This window comes from Argopecten irradians, chromosome 2 (assembly GCF_041381155.1).
Source record: "Argopecten irradians isolate NY chromosome 2, Ai_NY, whole genome shotgun sequence".
Lineage (NCBI taxonomy): Eukaryota > Metazoa > Mollusca > Bivalvia > Pectinida > Pectinidae > Argopecten > Argopecten irradians.
In genome coordinates this window covers 2,649,412-2,674,168 of record NC_091135.1, presented here as the reverse complement: position 1 = coordinate 2,674,168, position 24,757 = coordinate 2,649,412, and the positions used below count along the sequence as shown (strand labels likewise).

The following is a 24,757-nucleotide window of genomic DNA, read 5'->3' as shown; positions in this document are numbered from 1 at the left end:
AAAACCGATGTATGAAGGTGACAATTTCAATGCAAAATATTCCCCATAAATGCTTGACAACTTGCACAAAAAGTGTTGTATTTAGAAGAAATAACATAGGAAAACCGCATTGTGTTTGTTTTCTTTTATTGGCCACCGTAACCTGAAACTGAAATATCTAGCAGATGTCCAAAACATCGGCTGTCTGGTCCGCCGTACTCCGTGCACATGTCAATGCTTTGAGATATTACACATGAATAGTAATCATGAATATTTGAAAAGAGTAGAATATATTTACATTGGCACAATAAGTAATTAGTGTGTTTGAGATCATTAACAATCAACAGCAACCAGCAAGCGGATACGTAGTTTAGCTTGCAACAGTCACAGTGTGCATGATTTGTCGAGATTTGTAAGACAAAATATTCTTTTCCACCAGGTAAGATTCTAAGTCATAAAGGTAGATTGAAAATAGGAAGGGAGATAAAATAACCAGATAAATATTTGTAGCGGGATCAGACTGGGTTGATTATTGGTGATCAGGTAGCTCAGTCGGAAGAGCTACATTTTCTTCTCTCTCCTGTTACAGAATTGACACCCAACTAAATAACCAACGGTTGTGGTGTTTGAAAGGGTCTGGTATGTATTCAAAAAAGGAGGGAGGAGTGTAGCGGGACTGGACTGCGTCGATTATCGATGACCAGGTAGAGCACGGTAGAGCACTCAGCTAGCTTGTTCGGAGAGTCCCGGGATCGAATCCCGGTCTTGCCGCTACATTTTCTCCTATCCTGTTACATATGGTACCATACTGTGCATGTAGATATTCAAGGTAAATCAACAATGTTCGCTGATCTTGCAGAATTGCCTTACAGTGTTATAATGAATGCAGTAAATGTATGTCTCATTGGTGTGATTGATTTAAAGGCAGTTCATGTGGTGACCGAAAAAAAAGTAAAATCAATACATTGATAGTCAAGGCGGGGAAAACATAAGACGACCTGTGTTATACAAATTAATGTTGAATTGATTTTCATTAAATTGTCTCGAAGGTGATGATTAGTGTGTTATGAACGATAAGCTTAATATGTTTTTGACAAAAAATATAAACAGCTAATGTCATATTGTGTTTTAAATTTTAAATAATCTTTTATTTATTCATTTCATTTGTCGTAGAATATAAACAATTTGTTTTACAAATATCAGGTATAAGCTTAAATCATATTACAGTTAAATTCACAATAAGGAACTTGAAGATGATGATAGTAATTTTTTCGGATTGAAAATGATTACAATATTAAGCTTCCACAGTTGAAAATTACTTCTTTTTGTTCACACAATTCTTCTCCTAGGCTGTTTCCAGTTGAAATGATACATGCATGCTGACATTCTGTAAAACATAAGGAAACAATAAATGTGTTAACAGATTAATTACTGAAAAGGCTAATATCATATAATTAAACATTTTAATCATAAATACCAATACCAGCATAGACGAAATATTATTGAAGTTTAATTCCCGATGTTCTTCAGTCCTCCTGTTCTAACATGTAAGAGTTTTGTCCTTCATAAATTGATTGTAATATACAGTCTATAGCAGTTGTTATATAATGTGCACAAAGAAGTATAAATACACACGTATGCATGGGTACAGTAGTAAATTAATAAGTTATACAGAAAATCATGGTGCTGATCATGAAAAGCGTAAAGTCTATTTTGTTGAGTAAAAAGTTAAAAAACTAACATTGTTCACACCCTAAGGTGTAATCGCACTAAAAACAGTGATCATGTGGGCTTTTGTGCGATTGCATTTGTAAGACTGTGCCAGGTGGTAGAGATTAGTTCCGCTCGAGTGATCACACAATGCAAGTGAGAGTCGGGAATATGTTTATGTATGTTTTAATTGCTAATCTCTGATGCTTGTTGGTAAAATATAACTCAGGATAATTGCTAAACAATTAACAGTTTTCTCTACTTTTGTTACAGATTGAAACAGCTTTTTAAGTGCCGTTTTACGGAAGAATTATGAAAAAGAAATCGGCATTTTCGTCGATCTAGTAGTCCAAAAAATATCACTTCGAGTTATATGAACATTCCATATATGATTTATGTCTTTCGGTCAAAAATGTACTTCGTATTACCTAGTTTAATGAATATGCTGTATGTATATGATCAGAACGTCAAGCTCCTGTGGTGAAAATAACAAAAATGTTTTAAAAGTATGGTTTAGTGGTAATCTCTTAACGTGCTTTAGTATATAGATATAATCTGATATTTATACATGTGCTTATAAAATTATCGATAATTATGGATGTGGTAGATATTCATACCTTATTAACTGCCGTTAGTTTTAAGATTACGCCACCTTGAACATCTACAAAATGTTCACCGTCTGTCACGTACTATTTTATCATTAGACCAAGTTTGTCCAAAATTTTGTTAGAGTTGTCTTTCTTCCATTGTAGTTCCGGATGAAGGCCATGTGCCATAACACAGCCGTGATAAATGCATCTCCATTTCGCCATGAAATGTATTTGCTCCGAGACAAATTTGATTCAAATTACAAAATTCATTAAGGTATCAATTTTGATGTTCGAGGTGAAATATTTATTTCATTTTTTCCGTTGCGGGATAACTGTCACTAATAGGGACTAAACGACTGGGGGGAACCAGCTTCGGAGCGAAGCATTTTTGGGGACGAAACGTCTTCATTCATTGTAAACACCATTTTGGGAACGAAAAGTCTAGATACTTTGTAAACAATTCAGGTGAAAATTTTCAAACAGAAGATCTTTTGGATAGTGTATATAATAAGGATATAAAAGCCGTAATATACTATTCCTATTTCAACGTTACAGATACGCTTATATCGGTAACTTTCATATTCAAAATTTGCTATTTAAAATTCCCGGTAAAATCAAAGTTGTTGAATACACTGCCGCTAGGAGCGCTAGTATCTACGAGCAATTTCTAAGCCAATCATATTGAGGAAATTGACTGTAAGAGAATTTTGCAACCACGATCACAATGGCGAGGTAACCCTCGCCAAAAAGTCATATTTCCCCCGTTTCAATTTCAAAAAGGGATCTTCTAATTGCTTGTGTTGATGCAAGATATCCTTAGGAATTTGAAATCAATTTGAAAGAACAGTTTATTTCAGTGCATACTCTTGAAACAAAACATGCATTTTATTGATTATACATGTGCTTAAGTTATGAACAAGCTCTATGGATTTGCTCTAGTAAAAACGTTTTTTTTCTGATGTCAAACTTTTATTCTAATATAGATTTCTGGAAATGAGAGTTCACACCAAAGGTGAAAACGGAATAAAAATTATATGGCGTTGTGCTGGATTTTTGTGGGCTTTTGTGAATTATAGTTACCTGTTTGACAAAAAAAGTGATTTTACAGAGATTTCCATGTTTTGGGCAGACACACAAAAGCAATATTTTGCAAATTGGTAGTCTGATAATTATGAATATTCGCAAAATTGACAAAATCAGTGCTTTCTTAAAGATGCTCCACCGCCGACAAAGCTTAAATGATATTCATCAGTTGAACAATAATTGGTGTTTGATCATGTATATATATGTCTAATTAACACAAAAAATAATATAAAATAATTTATTTCGCCTTTGGTGCATGCGCAATCAGTACTTCCTTCCATATAGAATATAGTGACACGGAATTTTTTTCGGGATGCAATTAATTATTTTTCATATTTTTTAACTTGAAGTAAAATTGGAAGCTCAAACTTTTCAATGGTGGTAATGGTGGAAAGTAAGTAACTTTTGTAACTGAAGAAAAATACTAAATCGTCTGCTCCTGTTTTTGATAGTGAAAAAATACCATTTGTCAGCGGTGGAGCATCTTTAAGAAAACAGTAATATCACACAATCAAACCATTTGTTTTGCTATAGCTGTATATATTACCTCTACCATCTATATTTTGAAGACAAAAATACCTCGTTTTTTAACAATTTTTGACAGATTCAACTCTTCACAGAAAAAATTCTGATGACAAGCTTTTTTTCTAAAATTTTGCAGTTCAAGAGAAAACAAGTTGTTGCTTCCAAAACTAAAATAGGGGGTCATTAGATTAATTCTTAAAATAGAAATGATAATAGGGGGTCATTAGATTAATTCTTAAAATAGAAATGATAATAGGGGGTCATTAGATTAATTCTTAAAATAGAAATGATAATAGGGGGTCATTAGATTAATTCTTAAAATAGAAATGATAATAGGGGGTCATTAGATTAATTCTTAAAATAGAAATGATAATAGGGGGTCATTAGATTTATTCTTAAAATAGCAATGATAATAGGGGGTCATTAGATTTATTCTTAAAATAGGGGGTCATTAGATTAATTCTTAAAATAGGGGTCATTAGATTAATTCTTAAAATAGGGAGTCATTAGATTAATTCTTAAAATAGGAGGTCATTTGATTAATTCTTAAAATAGGGAGTCATTAGATTAATTCTTAAAATAGGGAGTCATGAGATTAATTCTTAAAATAGGGGGTCATTAGATTAATTCTTAAAATAGGGAGTCATTAGATTAATTCTTAAAATAGAAATGATAATAAGGGGTCATTAGATTAATTCTTAAAATAGGGGGTCATTAGAGTAATTCTTAAAATAGAAATGATAATAGGGAGTCATTGGATTAATTCTTAATATAGAAATGATAATAGGGGGTCATTAAATTAATTCTTAAAATAGAAATAATAATAGGGGGTCATTAGATTAATTCTTAAAATAGAAATGATAATAGGGGGTCATTAGATTAATTCTTAAAATAGAAATGATAATAGGGGGTCATTAGATTAATTCTTAAAATAGGGGGTCATTAGATTAATTCTTAAAATAGGGGGTCATTAGATTAATTCTTAAAATAGGGAGTCATTAGATTAATTCTTAAAATAGGGGGTCATTAGATTAATTCTTAAAATAGAAATGATAATAGGGGGTCATTAGATTTATTCTTAAAATAGGGGGTCATTAGATTTATTCTTAAAATAGGGGGTCATTAGATTAATTCTTAAAATAGGGAGTCATTAGATTAATTCTTAAAATAGAAATGATAATAGGGGGTCATTAGATTAATTCTTAAAATAGGGGGTCATTAGATTAATTCTTAAAATAGGGAGTCATTAGATTAATTCTTAAAATATGGGGTCATTAGATTTATTCTTAAAATAGGGGTTATTAGATTAATTCTTAAAATAGGGGGTCATTAGATTAATTCTTAAAATAGAAATGATAATAGGGGGTCATTAGATTTATTCTTAAAATAGGGGGTCATTAGATTAATTCTTAAAATAGGGGTCATTAGATTAATTCTTAAAATAGGGGTCATTATATTAATTCTTAAAATAGGGGGTCATTAGGTTAATTCTTTAAATAGAAATGATAATAGGGGGTCATTAGATTTATTCTTAAAATAGGGGGTCATTAGATTAATTCTTAAAATAGGGCTCATTAGATTAATTCTTAAAATATGGGTTATTAGATTAATTCTTAAAATAGGGGTCATTAGATTAATTCTTAAAACAGGGGGTCATTAGATTAATTCTTAAAATAGGAGGTCATTTGATTAATTCTTAAAATAGGGGGTCATTAGATTAATTCTTAAAATAGGGGTTATTAGATTAATTCTTAAAATAGGGGGTCATTAGATTAATTCTTAAAATAGAAATGATAATAGGGGGTCATTAGATTTATTCTTAAAATAGGGGGTCATTAGATTAATTCTTAAAATAGGGGTCATTAGATTAATTCTTAAAATAGGGGTCATTATATTAATTCTTAAAATAGGGGGTCATTAGGTTAATTCTTTAAATAGAAATGATAATAGGGGGTCATTAGATTTATTCTTAAAATAGGGGGTCATTAGATTAGTTCTTAAAACAGGGCTCATTAGATTAATTCTTAAAATATGGGTTATTAGATTAATTCTTAAAATAGGGGTCATTAGATTAATTCTTAAAACAGGGGGTCATTAGATTAATTCTTAAAATAGGAGGTCATTTGATTAATTCTTAAAATAGGGGGTCATTAGATTAATTCTTAAAATAGGGAGTCATTAGATTAATTCTTAAAATAGGGGGTCATTAGATTAATTCTTAAAATAGGAGGTCATTTGATTAATTCTTAAAATAGGGGGTCATTAGATTAATTCTTAAAATAGGGGTCATTAGATTAATTCTTAAAATAGGGGGTCATTAGATTAATTCTTAAAATAGAAATGATAATAGGGGGTCATTAGATTAATTCTTAAAATAGGGGGTCATTAGGTTAATTCTTAAAATAGAAATGATAATAGGGGGTCATTAGATTTATTCTTAAAATAGAAATGATCTGTTTTAGAAAACGGATAAGTAGATCACAGTGACCTAGTTAGGCATTTAATCTATTTTAGCATTAAAACTAATTTTGCTGAAAATTCATATAACGATTTGATAGCTTGACATTGACGTTTACATGCAGTATTGTATGTGGATCGGGGCATGACCTGTTTAAGATGAATACACCCTAGGGCTACATACACTGTGTCATATACATATGTAGGTAACTACATGTAGGTAATATACTAATATTAAATGCATTTCTGTCTTTTAAGCATTTTTTTTCATTTTCATCTTTAAAGCAAGTGTTTATGTTATTAAAGGTTACTTTATAATTCCAAACAACACATAGTCAAACGGTAGGATATTAGAATTGTGAATAATGCTCCTCTTCATGATCGTAAGTGCAGACTAAATTTAGGATCTTGATCTAAATTCCTTCAAATACTGAAATACCTTCATTTTCAACAATTTGATATCTTGATATTGATAATATTATTTTGGAAATACGAGTTCAATATCAGATCGTTTCTAGGCCTTTCAGAACTTGACCAGATGAGGTTTGATACTTATCAGACAATCAATTCAATAGTAATATACATGTAACACAAATTTAGTTTTTGAAGTTTTATGTTTGTTGAAATTCAGAGATTGAAACATTAAAAGTCACTTTACATGTAAAAACTACAACTGAAATAAAATTGCAGATCCTTACTTTTAAAAGTTTCTTGGTTTGACAAGTTTGTGTTATTTCTTAGTTACTTTACCGAATAGCAAACGCATGTAATTGACTTTGTAAAATTAAAACCTATATGCATTATAAGACTTATATTACGCAAGAAGATTCATTTTGTAAAATACATTAGACAAATTCTGGTAAACAGAGCAGTTTTCTCCATTACTGTACATGAATGATAATCACGCTAAGTCCCATGACATGCAACGATGTGAATTGCTGGAGGTGATAGGACGTGTGATATTTAGATTGAGATAATATCAAATGCCCGATTAAGAAAAGCAAGTATTTCTTATCATGCAATTTAATATTTATTTAAAATGATTACCACTTTACCACTAAAATACTTTCTTTCAACTCATTCACTATAATGAGATATTGTATATCAATAATATATAAAATGATTGAGATCGAGACAACAGAAGGACACGTGCATAACGATGGCGATTTAAACATCCTTCAGAAAGACTTGCACATGGTAGTGTATCTAAGTAAGGGACATACAATGTCACACAAATGACGGTTTTAAATTAATGAAATTGGAAATGTTGAATGATTGTCTACATGAAATTAAGATAAAAATTAATATATGTCCGTCAGACATGTTCCATATAGTTAAACAGCAGAGCTAAACACAATACCATCCCCTGGTAATGTAGACTTTAGGAATGGCCACAGAAACACCAGAAACGACCGTTCTCCAAACACTTCATCAAAGTTCCATTGTCGTTTCATCCCGTAGTTGTATATCTCCATCTTCCTTTCGTATTTTGTCTGTCCGCTCCGTATTTGAATGAGTTGGATGACGAAAAGCCACGTGAATAGCACTGTCATAATAATTCCGGCGGAGCTAAGTGTGTAAACAAAGAATTCATAATAGTCCAAAACCCCAAACACCCAGCCAACATGTGGTCCTAAAAACAATAACACGTTCACAACGCTGAACCCTCCAGTAACGGAAGTGACGAAGTCAGAGTTGAACCAATTGCAATATATACCAGCAATCACCATGTATGTTACCATGACAACGTAGTAGCGGTGGTTATGGTAACCGATACATCCCGCTGCAAACCAGCAGTGGTGATCACGTTTCAGTATACACACGTTACAAACTTTACAGTGGTGTGATCGGGCAGGCGTGTCCATTACACATACACGGCAGTACTTCCATCCACGAGGTTTGTTCGTCATTCCGTAATCATCACTCCGTCCTTTGTACGCGACATCTGTGGTTTTTAGTTTGTACATGTTTCCATAGATACTAAAGGCCAGCCAGGTAGCTACAACATAATGCACCCACACGAACCGGACAATCCCAGGGGCGTAAGACGGTAGAACAAAACAAGCTTCATACCATAAAAGGACGATACCTCCGAACAGGAATATATTGAAGGCTATATTGTCACAGTGCTTCCCGGTCATGGAGTTCATGTTTTCTCCGGTCAGTCTTTACGGATTAATTAACGTCGGTCACACTAATACTACAATGTCCGAATGGATAACTGACCACTGTATACACAGACATAATATCCCACGCCAACAAGTTCACACGCATACATACCAACACTTTCAGATTGTTTACCGGTACATGTGCTGGCTTGTGTGTGATAACGCTTCCGGTTAGTTGAAATAATAATTACAACACAAAGTCGGACTAAGAATACGGACGGGTATACGTAGCTGTTTACCGTTGTTTACATTAGATCGACGACGTAATACCTTACCTGGTCTCGCACTTTAAATGAAGACTGTTTTTGGATTACTAATCTGAGCTGACAACACGTGACGTCCATTTTTTGATACAATTAATTTAACAAGGTGCTACATGTATTGTACAAAAACAAACACAAGTTGCAATAAACAACTAAAACAACCGTAATTTATTGTATATTGCATGTTGTGTGTTAACAACATAAAACATGTGTCAATGAAAGATCATAATGAAATTTAATGTAAACTTTGTAGCTAATTAATAAAACTCTCCTTGTTTATCGATACTTCAATTGTTATTAAACTTTATTTAAAGGGACAATTCAGTCTAAGAGTACATTAAAATTTGTATATATATCGGAAAAATCCAGTTCCAATGGAAATTAGATCAGTCGGTTCTACTGTGATATGCCAGAACAGCCCATGGTGGTGAAATGCGCGTGAAATGTTCAAACTCGCTCGCTGTCCGCCATTACACATTGTGGTCGAACATCTTGTATGCCGAACCCTGTCCCTTGCTCGTAGAGTAATGCAACTTTCGTCTAGAACTGCTCAAATCGCTCTGACAGTAGTGTGTTTACCTTATTAGACGAATTATCTTGCCTCAAAATCATTTTATCACCTCCTCAGTGGTTATGTACTGTAGTTCATTTGTTTAACGTGCGTGACTTTGGCTCGGTATGAGTACATCGTACATTTGTACCTGCTAAATCGTATTGATCAATGATTTGTATTTACGACGGTATCAATTAAAATACTAAACATTGACGTGGAATTTGTCAATATTTTATGTTATATGTTTCATAAGAAATGTAGAACAATACATTTATGCCATAGTTTGCTTCTTGATTATGTAAAAGAATTAACTTGAGCGAATTGTCTCTTTAACACACATACACATTTTACGTAGTAGCTTTCTTAATTAGAAATACCTGACACTTGTTTTATGAAACTAACAATTGCATAAATTGACGCGTTGCTTTGACATTAATTAGCACAAGGAAACAAGAGTAGACTAATTATCAATGATTATATACAGACTGCATGCATAAATACGATTATATATATATACATATGATTATATACACATAAATATGATTATATATACATACATAAGCGTTATCATTATAATGGTAAAAAGGTATACATGTATTATGTATTATGATATGTATTCGTAATATTTACCGGAAGATCATGATCACTTTATCGATTCAGTTAAGCCCCATTCCATCCCCTTCCCCCATTTTGGAGCCTGTGTTTATTATAGTGACATTTTGAAGTTATGCTATGAATTCCAATATCATATTGTCGTTATAAAAAGTTAGTAAGAGTTACCTCTCCTGCATCACAGAACAGACAATATTGTATTGGTATTTTGTATTGTATTGTATTTTCTATTCTATTGTAATGTCTTTTGGGTTTTTTCATAATATTGTATTTTATTTCTTCTTCTATTGTATTGTCATACATTTGAACACAATTCGAGTAAAAAATGTTTTCAGTTAATCTTTATCCAACTGAACCTAGCGCTTAAGATATTATTTGAAATTAAAACTAAATGAAAACAATGTCAATTAATCATATGTTAAGTATTCAATAGTGTTTTGAGGTAGGACACAATTATATATACCTGTATAACTGTACACGACATATCCTAGACGCTTTCGGACAATATTCAATTATAAACTGTTCATAAAAAAAACATCGGAATGAATCTTCCTAAACTACGAGATTACGATATTGTTAATCGACTATTTAAAAATGACGCATTAATTGATAAAATGTCCGTTAAACTGATAAGGAGAGATCCGGAGCCATATGGGACGTGACCCTACATAATTACACCAACTTTATGTCTACGATCCCTATCTTATACACCTGTCCCGATACACTAATGAGATAATCAAGGTTTGCTCATTTACCTGTGACGAGCCAGGACTGAGAGAACTAATTGTTTGATAGCAGGATTGACCTCCGACATATCGGGATACATTTCATTATTTCTGTTTAATGACAAATTAAAGACTCCGTCCCGTACACTATGTGTCGCCATTACGTGTAGCATGGGGTAGATACAACACAAGTCAGAAATGCCACTGGGCCTGGTAACCTTGTAAGTATGATGTTTATTTAAATGTTTACTGAAACAGTATTTTTAATGACCAAACAACATTACGCTATCATTTAACATGAAATTCATCTGTTCTAAACAAGTTGACAGGTGATTTCGAGAACACTAAATATCTGTCACTATATTGACCTCCGTGCTTGGTTAATTCGATATAGCTTTTAAATCAGAAAACGTGTGGTTTTTTTCATGTGCCCATAATAACTATAATGTTTAATCGGCTTTTTTATCTCTTTTTTTGCAATGAATTATAAGCGCTACGATGTATATCAATCTAATGTACATTTCGTTAAGATTTTTGTTTTCAAAGACATTTAAATGCTTTTCAAAGTTAAAGATCAAATGCCTTGAGAAAGATCGTGGTCCGTGGATAATACATCACAAATTGATGATATAGTTCGATAGGTACATGTATGTAACGTCTGCTAAGTTAAGTTCACAGTTCATATATCATCTGGACACACCAGATGTCCATACACCGAAGAGGTCTTGGTGGTCTAGGTCTAAAGTCCGTAGAACACATCCTTGTAAAGTTAGTTCTGTGGCAGTATTTTACCCCCACGTACATGTACGTTAGCGATATGACACAGATATGCTTAGATATGCTTACAATCGATAAATCGGTTAATATTACTACAAATAACATTCTTGAACTATAGAACAAGCATCTAATATTACAGGGATCTGAGAACAAGTTACAGTTTATGGATCAACCAGTGTTCACTAAGACGTTTAAGAGGTCTAGATCAAAACTCGAGAAAAAAATCATACTCTTCATAATACTGTATACGTAAAAAGTGGAAAACTCACCGACTCAAAATTTCTAACCCTTCTACAATGGTTTATCGGCTAAAACACATTTCTAGAACATCTTCATAAAAACGGTTAATACCGTTGGAAAAATCACTCTATCCATCTGTACAAAGTGCCGTCACTAAGACTATATTATCCCAGTTGTTACAGAAATATGGGCCGATCTGGGCCTGGAAATCCATCATGCCATTTTCTCTTTTGGCGTCTCTGGTGTGTGGGTTTACGCCAAAGGTTAAAGGATTTGTGCAGTCAAAAATGATAATTTCAGTTTATGCTGGAAATTGCTTTATTAGCACGTGTAGAAACCTCTCCGTGCCGCGCGCGACCGGAATAACCTGTAAGCCGTTGATATCGAGGTCAAATTTCTGACCACCCGATTATGCATATTTTCTGGCTCTAAACCGTGTGACGTCATAATAGTCCGTGGCTTATAGCTGTACTATAACTGATGTGCTATCACTTATATCGACGGTCACAGGAAAAGCCGATCAACGATTTATTTATGATTATTTTTGAGTGAAGTAATCGTACAATAACTTTGGCTCGAATGTAAATAACTAAAAGAGTGAAATTCGATGTTTCAAATACTCTAACTTATGCTCTAATAGCAGGTATCTTCGTGTAATTATGCAAGAAAATCCGCTCAGAAATAAAAGTTTCGGATTTTTTTTTGTCGAGCAGTTCAGCAACGAATAAGCTTTAATTAGATATTCCTGTAGTCTGTATCTTGATACATTGTGAATTGCAGTTTGTGACTGTAAAATGAAATTTTACGTAATAAGTAAAGACATCCTTGATTAAAGCTTCGAGGATATGATGCTTGACGTACGTACACACCGATGATTGATCATTACAAACATTGTGTTGTGTGTTGCTAACAGAATAAATTGATATACATTTATTACAATACCGTAATACGTTTCAACATGTGGTAGAAATAATTTATTTTTGATATTTTAAAAGATCAAAATATTGAAATATAAAGCAAAACAAATTATTTTAGACAGTGCTGTCGTTTTCAATTTTTAATCGATATACGAATAGATACACCGATATATAAGATATATAATTAGCCATGCCTTTGGTTTGATGGTTATGTAATACCTGGACCAGAATGTTGTTAACCTGTACACAACGCCATTCATCGAACTCACCTGTCAATCAATCAATCTTTTTATTAACCAAAAGCCTTTAGACTTATAGGTACAAAACATATATACATATATATAATTACATTTGTAGATATATTGACAATGCAGTTAGACAGTGGAGAATGACATAATATACAAAATTCGCTATACAATCAAATGTAGACGTAATATCAACTTTACATATATTTTCGATCATCGTCTCTTAAAAGCTAGATACAAGTATTTCCCTAAATTTGATAACTCCCTGGCATTTTCAATACTAAGCAATTGTATCAGTTTAAATATCGATGGTTTCCTGTAATAATATTGTTTAATTAATCGGCGCCTGAGATCAATATAAAATGGACAAATCAAAATAAAGTGAAACTCATCTTCTATATCCCTTAAATTACATTTGTTACAAATTCTGTTTCTTCTTACCACATTTTGATGCCTCCCTATTTCTATATTTAATTTATGAGCAGATATCCTAAACTTGGTTAACATTTGTTTGTATTTATTTTCGATAGGTTTGCACAAATAAAATTGTATACAATGACTATCTATAAGGTGTTGGTATAAAAATCCTTTAGGGGACGTGGTTACATTTGATAATATGTTTTGTTTTGAAGTATCGATTAGTCTCTGTTCTATATTTCAAACGCAACATGAAAAGATAATGAAGATTCAAACATGTAATTAAGTCCTAGGACTGCTAGCTCGTTTTTTACATTTCTTATCCAAACATCATCTTGCCTCACACATTCATCATAGCATGTTTTCAATATCAAATTATCCGTTTGCTTTAATTTCAGCCAATATCTAAACACTTTTAATTTTCTACATACAATTAGAGGTAACCGTCCTAACTCACAGTATATTAGATAATTACAGGTAGATTTCCTTACCTTTAATATTTGTTTACAAAATTTTAAATGGACACTTTCTACATCCGGGGCTTTATGGAACCCCCATATTTCAGACGCATAACTTATATATAATTAGTATACTGTTAACATGCGAATCAAATACAGAGCAAAAAGTTTCTGTATTCAGACAATGATTTCTTAAAGATGAAAATAATGAAAATAAAGCTTTTCTTCCCTGTTCTGCTATATGTTTCTGCGTTTTATAGAATTTTCCATTATAATTAAACAACATGCCCAAGTATTTAAAACTATCAACAATTTCTACCACGTGGTCATTATAAGTCCATGACTCGTTATTACGTAAAATGCCCCCGTTTCTAAAAAACACAATTTTAGTTTTATCAACATTAACCTCTAGATTCCACGTTCTACTGTATTCCTGTAAAGAGTCAAGTATATTTTGTAATCCTTCTGGGGTGTTTGTAAACAAAACCATGTCATCAGCGTACATCAATAAGAAAAGATTCAACATTTGTAACTCTATACTAGGACAATTATCATTAATGAAATTGGTTTCAAAATCATTTACATATAGGGAAAAGAGAACAGGTGACAATATTTCGCCTTGAAAGAGTCCGGATTTATTTGGGAAATGATTACTCAAATGACCGTTGTATTTTACACATGATTTTACGTTTTTATACAAAGAGAATATAATTCTTAAAAAAATTCCATTAATTCCACAATTTATCAATTTAGTCCACAATTTGCTTCTATCAATATAATCAAAAGCTTTCCTGAAATCTACGAAACAACAATAAAGTCTACCTCTATTTTTTAATTTTCTGTTAATAAGGGTCTGTAAGACAAATATGGCGTCGGTCGTTGACCTTCCCCTTCTAAAGCCGAATTGAGCATCGGTCAAAATAGAGTTTTCCTTTTCCCATTCCATAACTCTGTTGTTCAACACACTAGTGAACAGTTTACCAAAACAACTGACTAGCGATATCCCTCGATAATTATTTGTATCATTCACACAACCTTTTTTAAAAATAGGCACTATACAAGATTGAGACCAGATTTCTGGGAAAAACCCAGATCTAAAAATAGCATTAAACAGTTTTTCTAAATATGGCAGCAGAATTCCTTTTCCACGTATAAAAATTTCATTAATAATCAAATCTTCACTACAACTTTTATTACATTTCAAATTTCTAATAGCTCTTTCTATCTCATATGTAGTAATATAATTATCAAGCTCCTCGTAAACTGGATTTAAATTAACATCTGACATATTTGTGTCTCCTTCGTGATTGTCATTCATTAACTCTTTAAAGTGAGAATAAAACTCATCAATACATAGAGTAGATGTAATTCTGTTCTGTGTCTTCTTTTTTATTAACTTATAGAATTGCCGAGGGTTTGATCTTTTCAAGAAATACAACGTATTCCCTTCACGTCGTTAATACTGCCTTTTCAATTTATACTCTAATTTTTTATAATCACGTTTGGCAGTAACTAATATCCGATGATTTTGTTCAGACTTGTCCCTATTAAACTGTTTTAATGATTTTTTATATTCTCTAAATAGGTTTTTGCATTGTTGGGTTATCCATGGTTTGTCCTTTGTAGTTTTAACCTGACGTCTATCATTGACATGGTTCCGAACAGAGTTATCTCTACATACACAATATGGCAGAGTACACTCAGCATTGAGTATTTGACTTATGTTATTAACACATCTATTAAAGATGCTCCACCGCTGACAAATGATATTTTTTCACCATCAAAAACAGGTGCAGACGATTTAGTATTTTCTTCACTTACAAAAGTTATTTACTTTACATCATTACCACCATTGAGAAGTTTAAGCTTTTAATTTTACTTCAAGTTAAAAATATGAAGACTAATTAATTGCATCCCGAAAAAATTCCGTGGCACTATATCCTATATAGAATGAAGTATTGATTGTGCATGCACCAAAGGGGAAATAAATTATTTTATATCATTTTTGTGTTAATTAGGCATATATATACACGATTAAACACCAATTATTGTTCAAGTGAGGAATATCATTTATGCTCTATCGGCGGTGGAGCATCTTTAACTACTTCTTGACTATCAAAATCAACATCCATTTCTTCATTTATTCTCCCTATAGACTCATGCAATTTATTCAGGATTAAAGGTATATTTTCATCATTCCACTTTACTGATGTACTTTTTCCTCTGCTTGAAAAATCACTCTCTGTAACTATATCCTCTTCATTTGAGGAAATGAGCTTACTACAAGAAATGGTAAATGAGACGGGACTATGATCCGAGTATGTATTAAAATTACCAGAATCAAATCTTCTCAATATGTGAACCTTCAGTTAGCAAATAATCTATCAAGCTTTTCCCATTTGTGTTGTAAAACGTATAAGAGCCGTGATCGTCATCTTGGTGTCTACCGTTAACTATACGTAAGCCTGATGATTTGCATATTTCTAACAACCTTCTACCGAATGTATTAACCTCATTATCCCTACTTTTACGCTTGTTTTTTTCTGTTTCATCATTATAACTAGACATACTATTCATATTGTGTACACTATCATGTAATCGATCATTTTCTATATAATCCTGTCTATTTCCCGTTCTTGCGTTTAAATCACCAACAACATATATATCTCCCATATTCTTATATTTAGAGATTGATTCCTCTAAACACTGGAAAAGGTCAGTATCATAATGGTCATAGTAAACACTATTTTCAGGGGGGATGTAGCAAAATGCAAAAAGTATAGGCTTAGCAGAACTATGTAATAATTCAACTTCAACCCAAACAATACTGTCATGGATATTTTCAATTATGCTTATTTTGTTACGTAATTCAGATTGATAGAAAATAACGATACCATCACCTTTACCTGGCCGCGGGCAATTTGCTATTCGGTGGACTATATCGGGTATTTGGTATTGTCTTACTGTCAATCAGGTTAGGACATCCATTAATTAGATTGTGATTTGAATTTGGGAAACCCCGTACATCTATGCTCTAGTTTTTTTATTGTCATCTCCATTTTTAAAATGAAGATGTAGAAGCAAATGGAAATGAAATATCCCTGATCATACCTAGGAATATATATTACACACACACATATATATATATGTCGTACACAGGTAAAACAATAATGGAAGTTGACTTATTCAGAAACAAAAATGGTTCTAAGAACTATTTCAACTAAAGGTTTAACCTTAAAAAAATATTCAAGTCAAGTACTGTAATAAAGGAATCGTGGCATATAGCAATCTTCCGTAAGTTCTTAGGTATTAGTAAGAATTCTAAGCATGTATTTTCACAGTTTCGAATCTACATGTATAGTCATACAAGAAGGGTTACAGCATTACTACACTAAATATACTTATTGAAATATCACTAAGTATGTTCATATATCACACTATTAAAATCTCGGTATGATATACAAAAGGATCGACAATAAATAGGCTATTTTAAGAGTTTAGTATAATTTTGAAATAATGATTTTTTTTTAAATCTACACTTATACTGTAATTTAAAAACATTTTTCTGTCATATATCCACACTCTATCCTTGTCCTCAAACCCCTATTTGAGAAGGAATACATTTTATTTCCGTAACAGATATTCCGTTTTTGGTCGGCTGATTATATTGGAAGGTGGTCATATTCACTTTAACGCTTAGAAATTAAGACCGATAGCACTGAGCTTCTGCCTGATGGATATTACGTTTGTCAGATTATAACAGCGTTTGAAACGTTCTATTATATATTGAGCTTTCTTCAAAGCATCATATCCATGGCGATTACCCATGATTCCCCTCTCCATAGGAAAAAACACGGCGGCCGCAAACTGAAGCTGTCAATGTGTAGGATGGATTTTAGAAGATTGGGGTTTTTCTTATATTTTCATGTACGTGTTACCTTAGAAGTGCTTCGGGCACGAAGGGCTGCGCACTCATAACAAACTCTAGATTGATCAAATCGGGAATAGTTTCTAATGGCGTCATATGACCTTTGACCTATTTGTAAATCGGACACGAATTGATACCAGGGTTAAACACTTTTATATGACCTTTTGAGTGAAAAAAATAAAGACGTAATGTAAGATGGGCTTATATATATAAAATAGCATTATGAAAATATGCATGGGACACCAAGATATATCGTTGACAACCTAAAACATGTAACATAGTTATAACTTTTCTGGAAATAGGAACAGCGATTAGTGTTTATTTGATACTGTAGATTGGTATACTTGGACAACGGTGGACACGTTTAATTTATTTATACTATGAACGAGAGTTGGTCATGGAGGACAGCGGCAAACACTTAATTTGTTTATACTGAGAACGTGAGTTGTTTATTCCCCTCGACATTCCGACCTTAGAAAGGTTCTAATATGTTCATATGTACAGAAAGACAGCCAATGCAGTTTGATTTGTTGACATGACTGCACAGGGTATACCTGTATGCTTCTTTGTGAAACTACTATGCTATAAAGACGGGCTTATTGGAGTTTTATGTGAGTATAAGAAATGACAACCTTGGTCATACTATACTTTCTTGGTAAAGCAGACAACGAAATTATGCCACTGCCTCCCTAAAATCCTGCCTGAATCAACTGAGACAGATCACAAATAGCATGCTACAGTGGTTATAGCTGTTACGGGCCATGAAGGCAGCCCGCCAAACCATCAGCTATTCATTCTCGTCAAAAACCTTAAGCTCTGCTACATTACTCCGACAGGTTGAATATCCACATAACACTATTTTTTCTTAGATTGAAATGTTAAAACACAATCGATGGTGAGAATTCATTATCAGATTTCTTCGCTCGCTCTAGATCGCGATTTTGAAACAAAACTTTGACTGTCAATAGAGCCATTTCAAAAAGTCAAGCTTTTACCATATTTCCAGGTGTAAACTACTATAAAGATAACAAAAATGGTATATATACTTCAATATACATATATTTATGAATAATTGAAGTATATTTTAAGCCACTTTATGGAATATTAAAATGAATATTGCTATTATATTTCAGTTTGGATGGCCTCCTTGGGCCACTCCTTTACGCCCCCGGCACACAGATTGCCTGGGATGACAATTACATCGACAGAATCAGCCGATACTACACCATCATGTTTCTGCTATTCTTCAACATCTACGTCGTCACGGAAGAATATGTCGGCAAGCCAATATACTGTTGGTGCCCGCCAGAGTTTACCGACAATGAGGTTAGGTATGTTAACGACCTCTGCTGGGTATCGAACACATATTATCTCCCCTTCAACGTCCAGGTACCCGCACACCTGCAAGCCAGAAAGGAGGAGTCCGATGAAATCACTTATTATCAATGGGTGCCGTTAGTTCTATTCTTACAAGCTTTGATGTTTTATTTGCCTAGACTAGTCTGGAAATTATATGCAACTCGAGCAGGCATAGAAGTGAAGAAAATGTGCATCCTTGCTAAGTTTAGTATAGACGTATTTCCAGAAGATAGGGAACAACGCCTCCGCCATATTGCTGCATATCTGGACGCATACGCAGTAAATACGAAACAGTTCCGCGGAGGAATATGTTCACCAGTTCGTGAAAAATTCGCCAAACACATCCGGTTTGGGTGCGGACGTCATTACGGGAATTTTTTCATAACACTGAATATTCTAGTCCGATTTCTTTACTTTGTCAATGCCTTTGGGCAGTTATTTATGATGAATGAATTTCTCGGGAATAAGTTTTATTTATTTGGAATAGAAGTGGTTGAAGCATTCTTGGCCGGTTCAGACTGGACGATGTCTCCTAGATTTCCCAGGATGACGTTGTGTGATATTGATCGCAGACAACTTCAAAATGTAAATAGGTACACATTGCAGTGCGTCATTCCCATCAACATTTACAACGAAAAGATATTTCTTTTCCTGTGGTTTTGGTTCCTCATCATCTCGGTCCTTAGCTTTGTTAATTTTTGTGGAACGATAGCAATAGCCGTCCTACCACACTACAAGGAGACGTTTGTAATGAAATATCTTAAAATGGCTAAACTGTATGATGTAAAACAAAGAAATTCTCAAAGGAAAATCTGCAGAAGGTTTCTAAAACGCTATCTCACACAAGACACGTTATTTGTGATTAAAAGGATTTCGGACAACGCTAACACTGCTATCACTACAGACGTTATCATGTATTTATTCTATAGATTTCTAAATCGTGAAAAGAAACGGCTCGGAAATGATAATATACTGAAGTTATTTCCACCGGAACCAGAAGAAAAATTCGCAGATGGCAGTGGGGGAGGTCAGAAAATGGGTGGCGGGGGAGGCGGAGGAGGCGGTGGGAAGAGAAAAAAGAAAAGATAATCATTTCAATTTGTATTGGGATTCTAGGTGCAATATTGTTCTAAGGATGCTACAGCTTGAACGGAAGAGTGTAATTATAAGGAATTCATATCCAAGAGTTTATTATTGCTTCATGTACATATAGCAAATACTAAAACGACATGTGCTAATACTCCATTGAAAGGTGTGAGGTTTATGGCGTGTGTTTACCGTTCTTACCACGGAGTAAAATGCCCATTTTCTCAATTTGGTACGCAATAGTAGAACTACTGTAGCAACAACTTCATTGACCGGCTAAGCACTATGTGACTTGCCAATGGGATTTAAGTTTATTACTTTATTTCTTTCGTTTTAGCGAAATTAAGCAGGTTTGTCATTGAATTTTACAAATCAATGTCGTACATGGTTAATGTAGCTACATGTGTGGATATAGACAATCAATGCCAATAGACATATGCTAAGGCATAATAAGTATACATATGTGTGTGTGAATGAATGGTCATTTTTAGTATAGGATTGCTATCAGGAAAGGATAATTTATGGGATTATTTGATGTTCTTTGTTCATTTTTGACATTTTTGTGCAATGCACAACTGTAGTTTATATTTACATGATGTTGAATCTTCTGCTTTAGTGGTTATCGTTGATGTCCCAAATTATGCATATTCCAATGTTACAATAGATTTTCACAACATTTACGAATCAATTGTCGGATGTAATACGCGTTGAAAAATTACAATATGTAGCATTATCTAAGAAATTAAACGGATAAAATTCTGGTTGACTACTGAGTGGGAAAAGAGGCCAAGTTGCAGCAGATAATCGAAAGATAAATAACGATACTTTTGTGAATATAAGATGATGTTGTATCAACCTGGCAAAGTCTTTCTAGTCAGTACTTCATCACATTGACCGAATGGAATATCTTCTATTTTAATCTAGATATGAATTTGGCCATTTTATGCGTTAATATGATATCTGTGCTGACGAAATAGATTTTGCTGAATAGAAAGCAACGACGGTCAGTGTTTATGAAATCAAAACCGTCTAATAATTTGTTCGATGTCAACACCCATGCGACTATATGGAGGAACGTAGCATCATATCTAATATATAGCTTGAAATTATTCATGACATACTACATGGTCAGCAATGGTTTAAATTAAATAGTTTTGATACCACGCAGTGAATGGTAGAATAAATCTTTTAATTTGATTGAAGCTTTCGTTTGAGTCATTTCTGAATTGAGATTACAATCGCGTTTTCTAATACGTTTAAACTACATTAAACAACTTGCAAAACAATGTTTAGTTATAACGACAATGATAAATGCTGCGGAAGGGAAAGGGAAGTATATGGAATAGTTACAATTTATGAAGTATTTAGATTCAATATGGACATACACATGTCTTTATTTCATTTCAGCAATAGATAAAAACGCCTATGACTTTGTAAAAGTCTACTTACTATTTAATAATATTGATTCAAATATCATGGTTATACCCTTCTTGAGAAAACAGACTACCGGTACTGTGAAATAAACATTGATTATTTTTATTATGTTTGAGTTATGAATCAAGAAATGTGATTACGGATTGAAAATGCGATTTGCTTGTGAAAACATACGAAAGTTTTGAGTAATATGTAAATAAAACGTATACCTATTTATAAGACAAAGAAATACCAGATTTGTCATATATCAAAATCTTTGCTCTTTTGTGTGATTGTAAGGTCGATAAGTACATAGATGACACGAAGGCCCTTTGTGTGTGTCAGATCGGTATTATCCCAGCATTGTCATCTTAATATACATTATATCATACTTTAAAAAAAAACCCATATCTTCTTACTGAATCTGAATGTGGTAAAATGAGCCATATGCATAAATTATATTTTAAAGTAATATTCTGGACGTGGTGTAATAAAAAGCCTTTTGTGGTAACTACGACATCAAAAACTAAACAACAATCAAACCGAAGAAACTTCAGTTGATTCATTTTTGTAATAAACATGAGACAAAGCTTCATGGAATGTAATCTTTTAAATCAATCCTTCTGATAAGGTGTACTAGGAGAAATCATCAGACCGTGACCCACCAGGTGGGAGAAGAGGAGATAATTTGGTCTAATTAAAAAATAACTCGATAACAAAATAATAACATGACATTATCTAAAATTAGATTTTGCAGCAAGATTTGTACAATGAGTACAATGTAGATTGCATTGTCGTTGGTATAGCTTGGTTTTATATAATATATATAGTTTATATAAAGGTCAGAGGTCAAACCATTGAGAGCATGTATGATAATTGGTTATTAATATAAAGGTCAGAGGTCAAACCACTGACAACATGTACGACCATTCGTTATTTATATTAAGGTCAGAGGTCAAACCATCGACAGCATGTATTACCATTGGTTATTAATATAAAGGTCAGAGGTCAACCCATTGACAACATGTATGACCAATATTTTTCATTTTGATATGCTATAATTTTTTTCGTTTCTTTCAGGTTTCGTTATAGTCTTATAACCGATAGATTAAATCATTGGTACTCATGGCAATTCCTAGTGTTTTCTAGTGATTCCTAGCTTTGTGTTATAGTTAATTCTTACAGCTGCAATACGACTATTCACCCATTGATGCATGGCTAATTGAAGAACATCGGATACCGTAACCCCTATATCACAAAAACCATTCCATTAATCAAAATACTATACATATATAACAACATTGTTTGTGAATGAATACAGCCTTATATTATTTCAAATCGGATTGGAATACTGTAGCTACATATATGTGCGGACAGATGCATATCTATAATAAAATACTAACTAGCGCATATGCTCGAAACATGTTAGTATTTAAATAGTCATGTAAATTTAAGTAAAAATGACAGCATAAGCAATATTTTACTGACGAATACAGTTGGTTCAAATATGGCTATTATTATAAGTCACCTAAATACAAGATAACGATAATAAATTACCTTGTTTTATATATACATGGTATCAGGTTTCATGGGACTCTTTAGTTTCAAACTACATACAACGGAATACGACCTTCAATTACGATTTTCTAGATTACTGCATTGCTATAGTGAGTATAGAGCACAAATTACTGATCAGAACTCAGAGTTGTGATACCTTAAGAGGAATGTCGTCTTATAGATATCACAAAGGTAACTTCGGGTGTGGTATGGGATAATAAGGTACTTTTTATATACTTTGTTATTATCATTGTTATCATCAGGTGATATCCATATCTATTCTGTTCCATCAATGAGAGGAACATCACTGGTAATCTGTCTATTCTTCATTTAAATATTCGTTCCATTTGTAGCAGATTTGATCTCATTGGAAATGAATATTTAGAAACCTGTGAATCACACCTTGATGATTCTATTGTTAACAATGATCTGCACCTTTTCATACTACTCTATTCAGAAATGATACAACTAGTAGGCCTGATGGTGGAATTATCATATACACTAAAATAACATTTATGCTTCACGATTTAGATTAGATCTAAAACCTGTCCATTTAGAGTCACTGGTGCCTAAAAACAGTCAATCAAAAGATTCTTCTATGTTGTGTTATTAGACCGCCTAACTCAACTGCTGGTTACCGGAACAAATTTGATAGCTTAATTAAATAGGACATACAAATGTTTCTAGCGTATTATCTCATTTTCCATATCCCTTCTGTTTTTATCACCTTAAAATAGGACATACAAATGTTTCTAGCGTATTATCTCATTTTCCATGTCTCTTCTGTTTTTATCACCTTAAAATAGGACATACAAATGTTTCTAGCGTATTATCTCATTTTCCATGTCTCTTCTGTTTTTATCACCTCTAAATAGGTCATACAAATGTTTCTAGCGTATTATCTCATTTTCCATGTCTCTTCTGTTTTTATCACCTCTAAATAGGACATACAAATGTTTCTAGCGTATTATCTCATTTTCCGTGTCTCTTCTGTTTTCATCACCTTTAAATAGGACATACAAATGTTTCTAGCGTATTATCTCATTTTCCATGTCTCTTCTGTTTTCATCACCTTTAAATAGGTCATACAAATGTTTCTAGCGTATTATCTCATTTTCCATGTCTCTTCTGTTTTTATCACCTTTAAATAGGACATACAAATGTTTCTAGCGTATTATCTCATTTTCCATGTCTCTTCTGTTTTCATCACCTTTAAATAGGACATACAAATGTTTCTAGCGTATTATCTCATTTTCCATGTCTCTTCTGTTTTTATCACCTTTAAATAGGACATACAAATGTTTCTAGCGTATTATCTCATTTTCCATGTCCTCTTCTGTTTTATCACCTTTAAATAGGACATACAAATGTTTCTAGCGTATTATCTCATTTTCCATGTCTCTTCTGTTTTATCACCTTTAAATAGGACATACAAATGTTTCTAGCGTATTATCTCATTTTCCATGTCTCTTCTGTTTTCATCACCTTTAAATAGGACATACAAATGTTTCCAGCGTATTGTCTCATTTTCCATGTCTCTTCTGTTTTCATCACCTTTAAATAGGACATACAAATGTTTCCAGCGTATTATCTCATTTTCCATGTCTCTTCTGTTTTTATCACCTCTAAATAGGACATACAAATGTTTCTAGCATATTATCTCATTTTCCATGTCTCTTCTGTTTTTATCACCTC

At 32.9% G+C, this 24,757-nt stretch overlaps 2 protein-coding genes across 2 annotated transcripts; one reads left to right on the top strand and one right to left on the bottom strand.

Moving 5' to 3' along the window:
• Positions 1 to 6,939: 6,939 nt before the first annotated feature.
• LOC138314129 (probable palmitoyltransferase ZDHHC24) lies at positions 6,940 to 8,851 on the bottom strand. Its single transcript, XM_069254307.1, has one exon. It carries the CDS (start codon positions 8,492 to 8,494, stop codon positions 7,679 to 7,681), a length of 816 nt encoding a protein of 271 aa, XP_069110408.1. The 5' UTR covers positions 8,495 to 8,851; the 3' UTR covers positions 6,940 to 7,678.
• A 1,872-nt stretch (positions 8,852 to 10,723) lies between these two features.
• LOC138314128 (innexin unc-9-like) lies at positions 10,724 to 22,447 on the top strand. Its single transcript, XM_069254305.1, has 2 exons — positions 10,724 to 10,886; positions 18,781 to 22,447. Exons 1-2 carry the CDS (start codon positions 10,864 to 10,866, stop codon positions 20,093 to 20,095), a joined length of 1,338 nt encoding a protein of 445 aa, XP_069110406.1. The 5' UTR covers positions 10,724 to 10,863; the 3' UTR covers positions 20,096 to 22,447.
• The last annotated feature ends 2,310 nt before the right edge of the window (positions 22,448 to 24,757 follow it).

Coding starts and splice junctions, on each gene's coding strand:
- LOC138314129 (XM_069254307.1), bottom strand. CDS start 8,494: ATGAACTCCATGACCGGGAAGCACTGTGACAATATAGCCTTCAATATA.
- LOC138314128 (XM_069254305.1), top strand. CDS start 10,864: ATGCCACTGGGCCTGGTAACCTT. Junction 10,887..18,780: donor CCACTGGGCCTGGTAACCTT/GTAAGTATGATG, acceptor ATTATATTTCAG/TTTGGATGGCCTCCTTGGGC.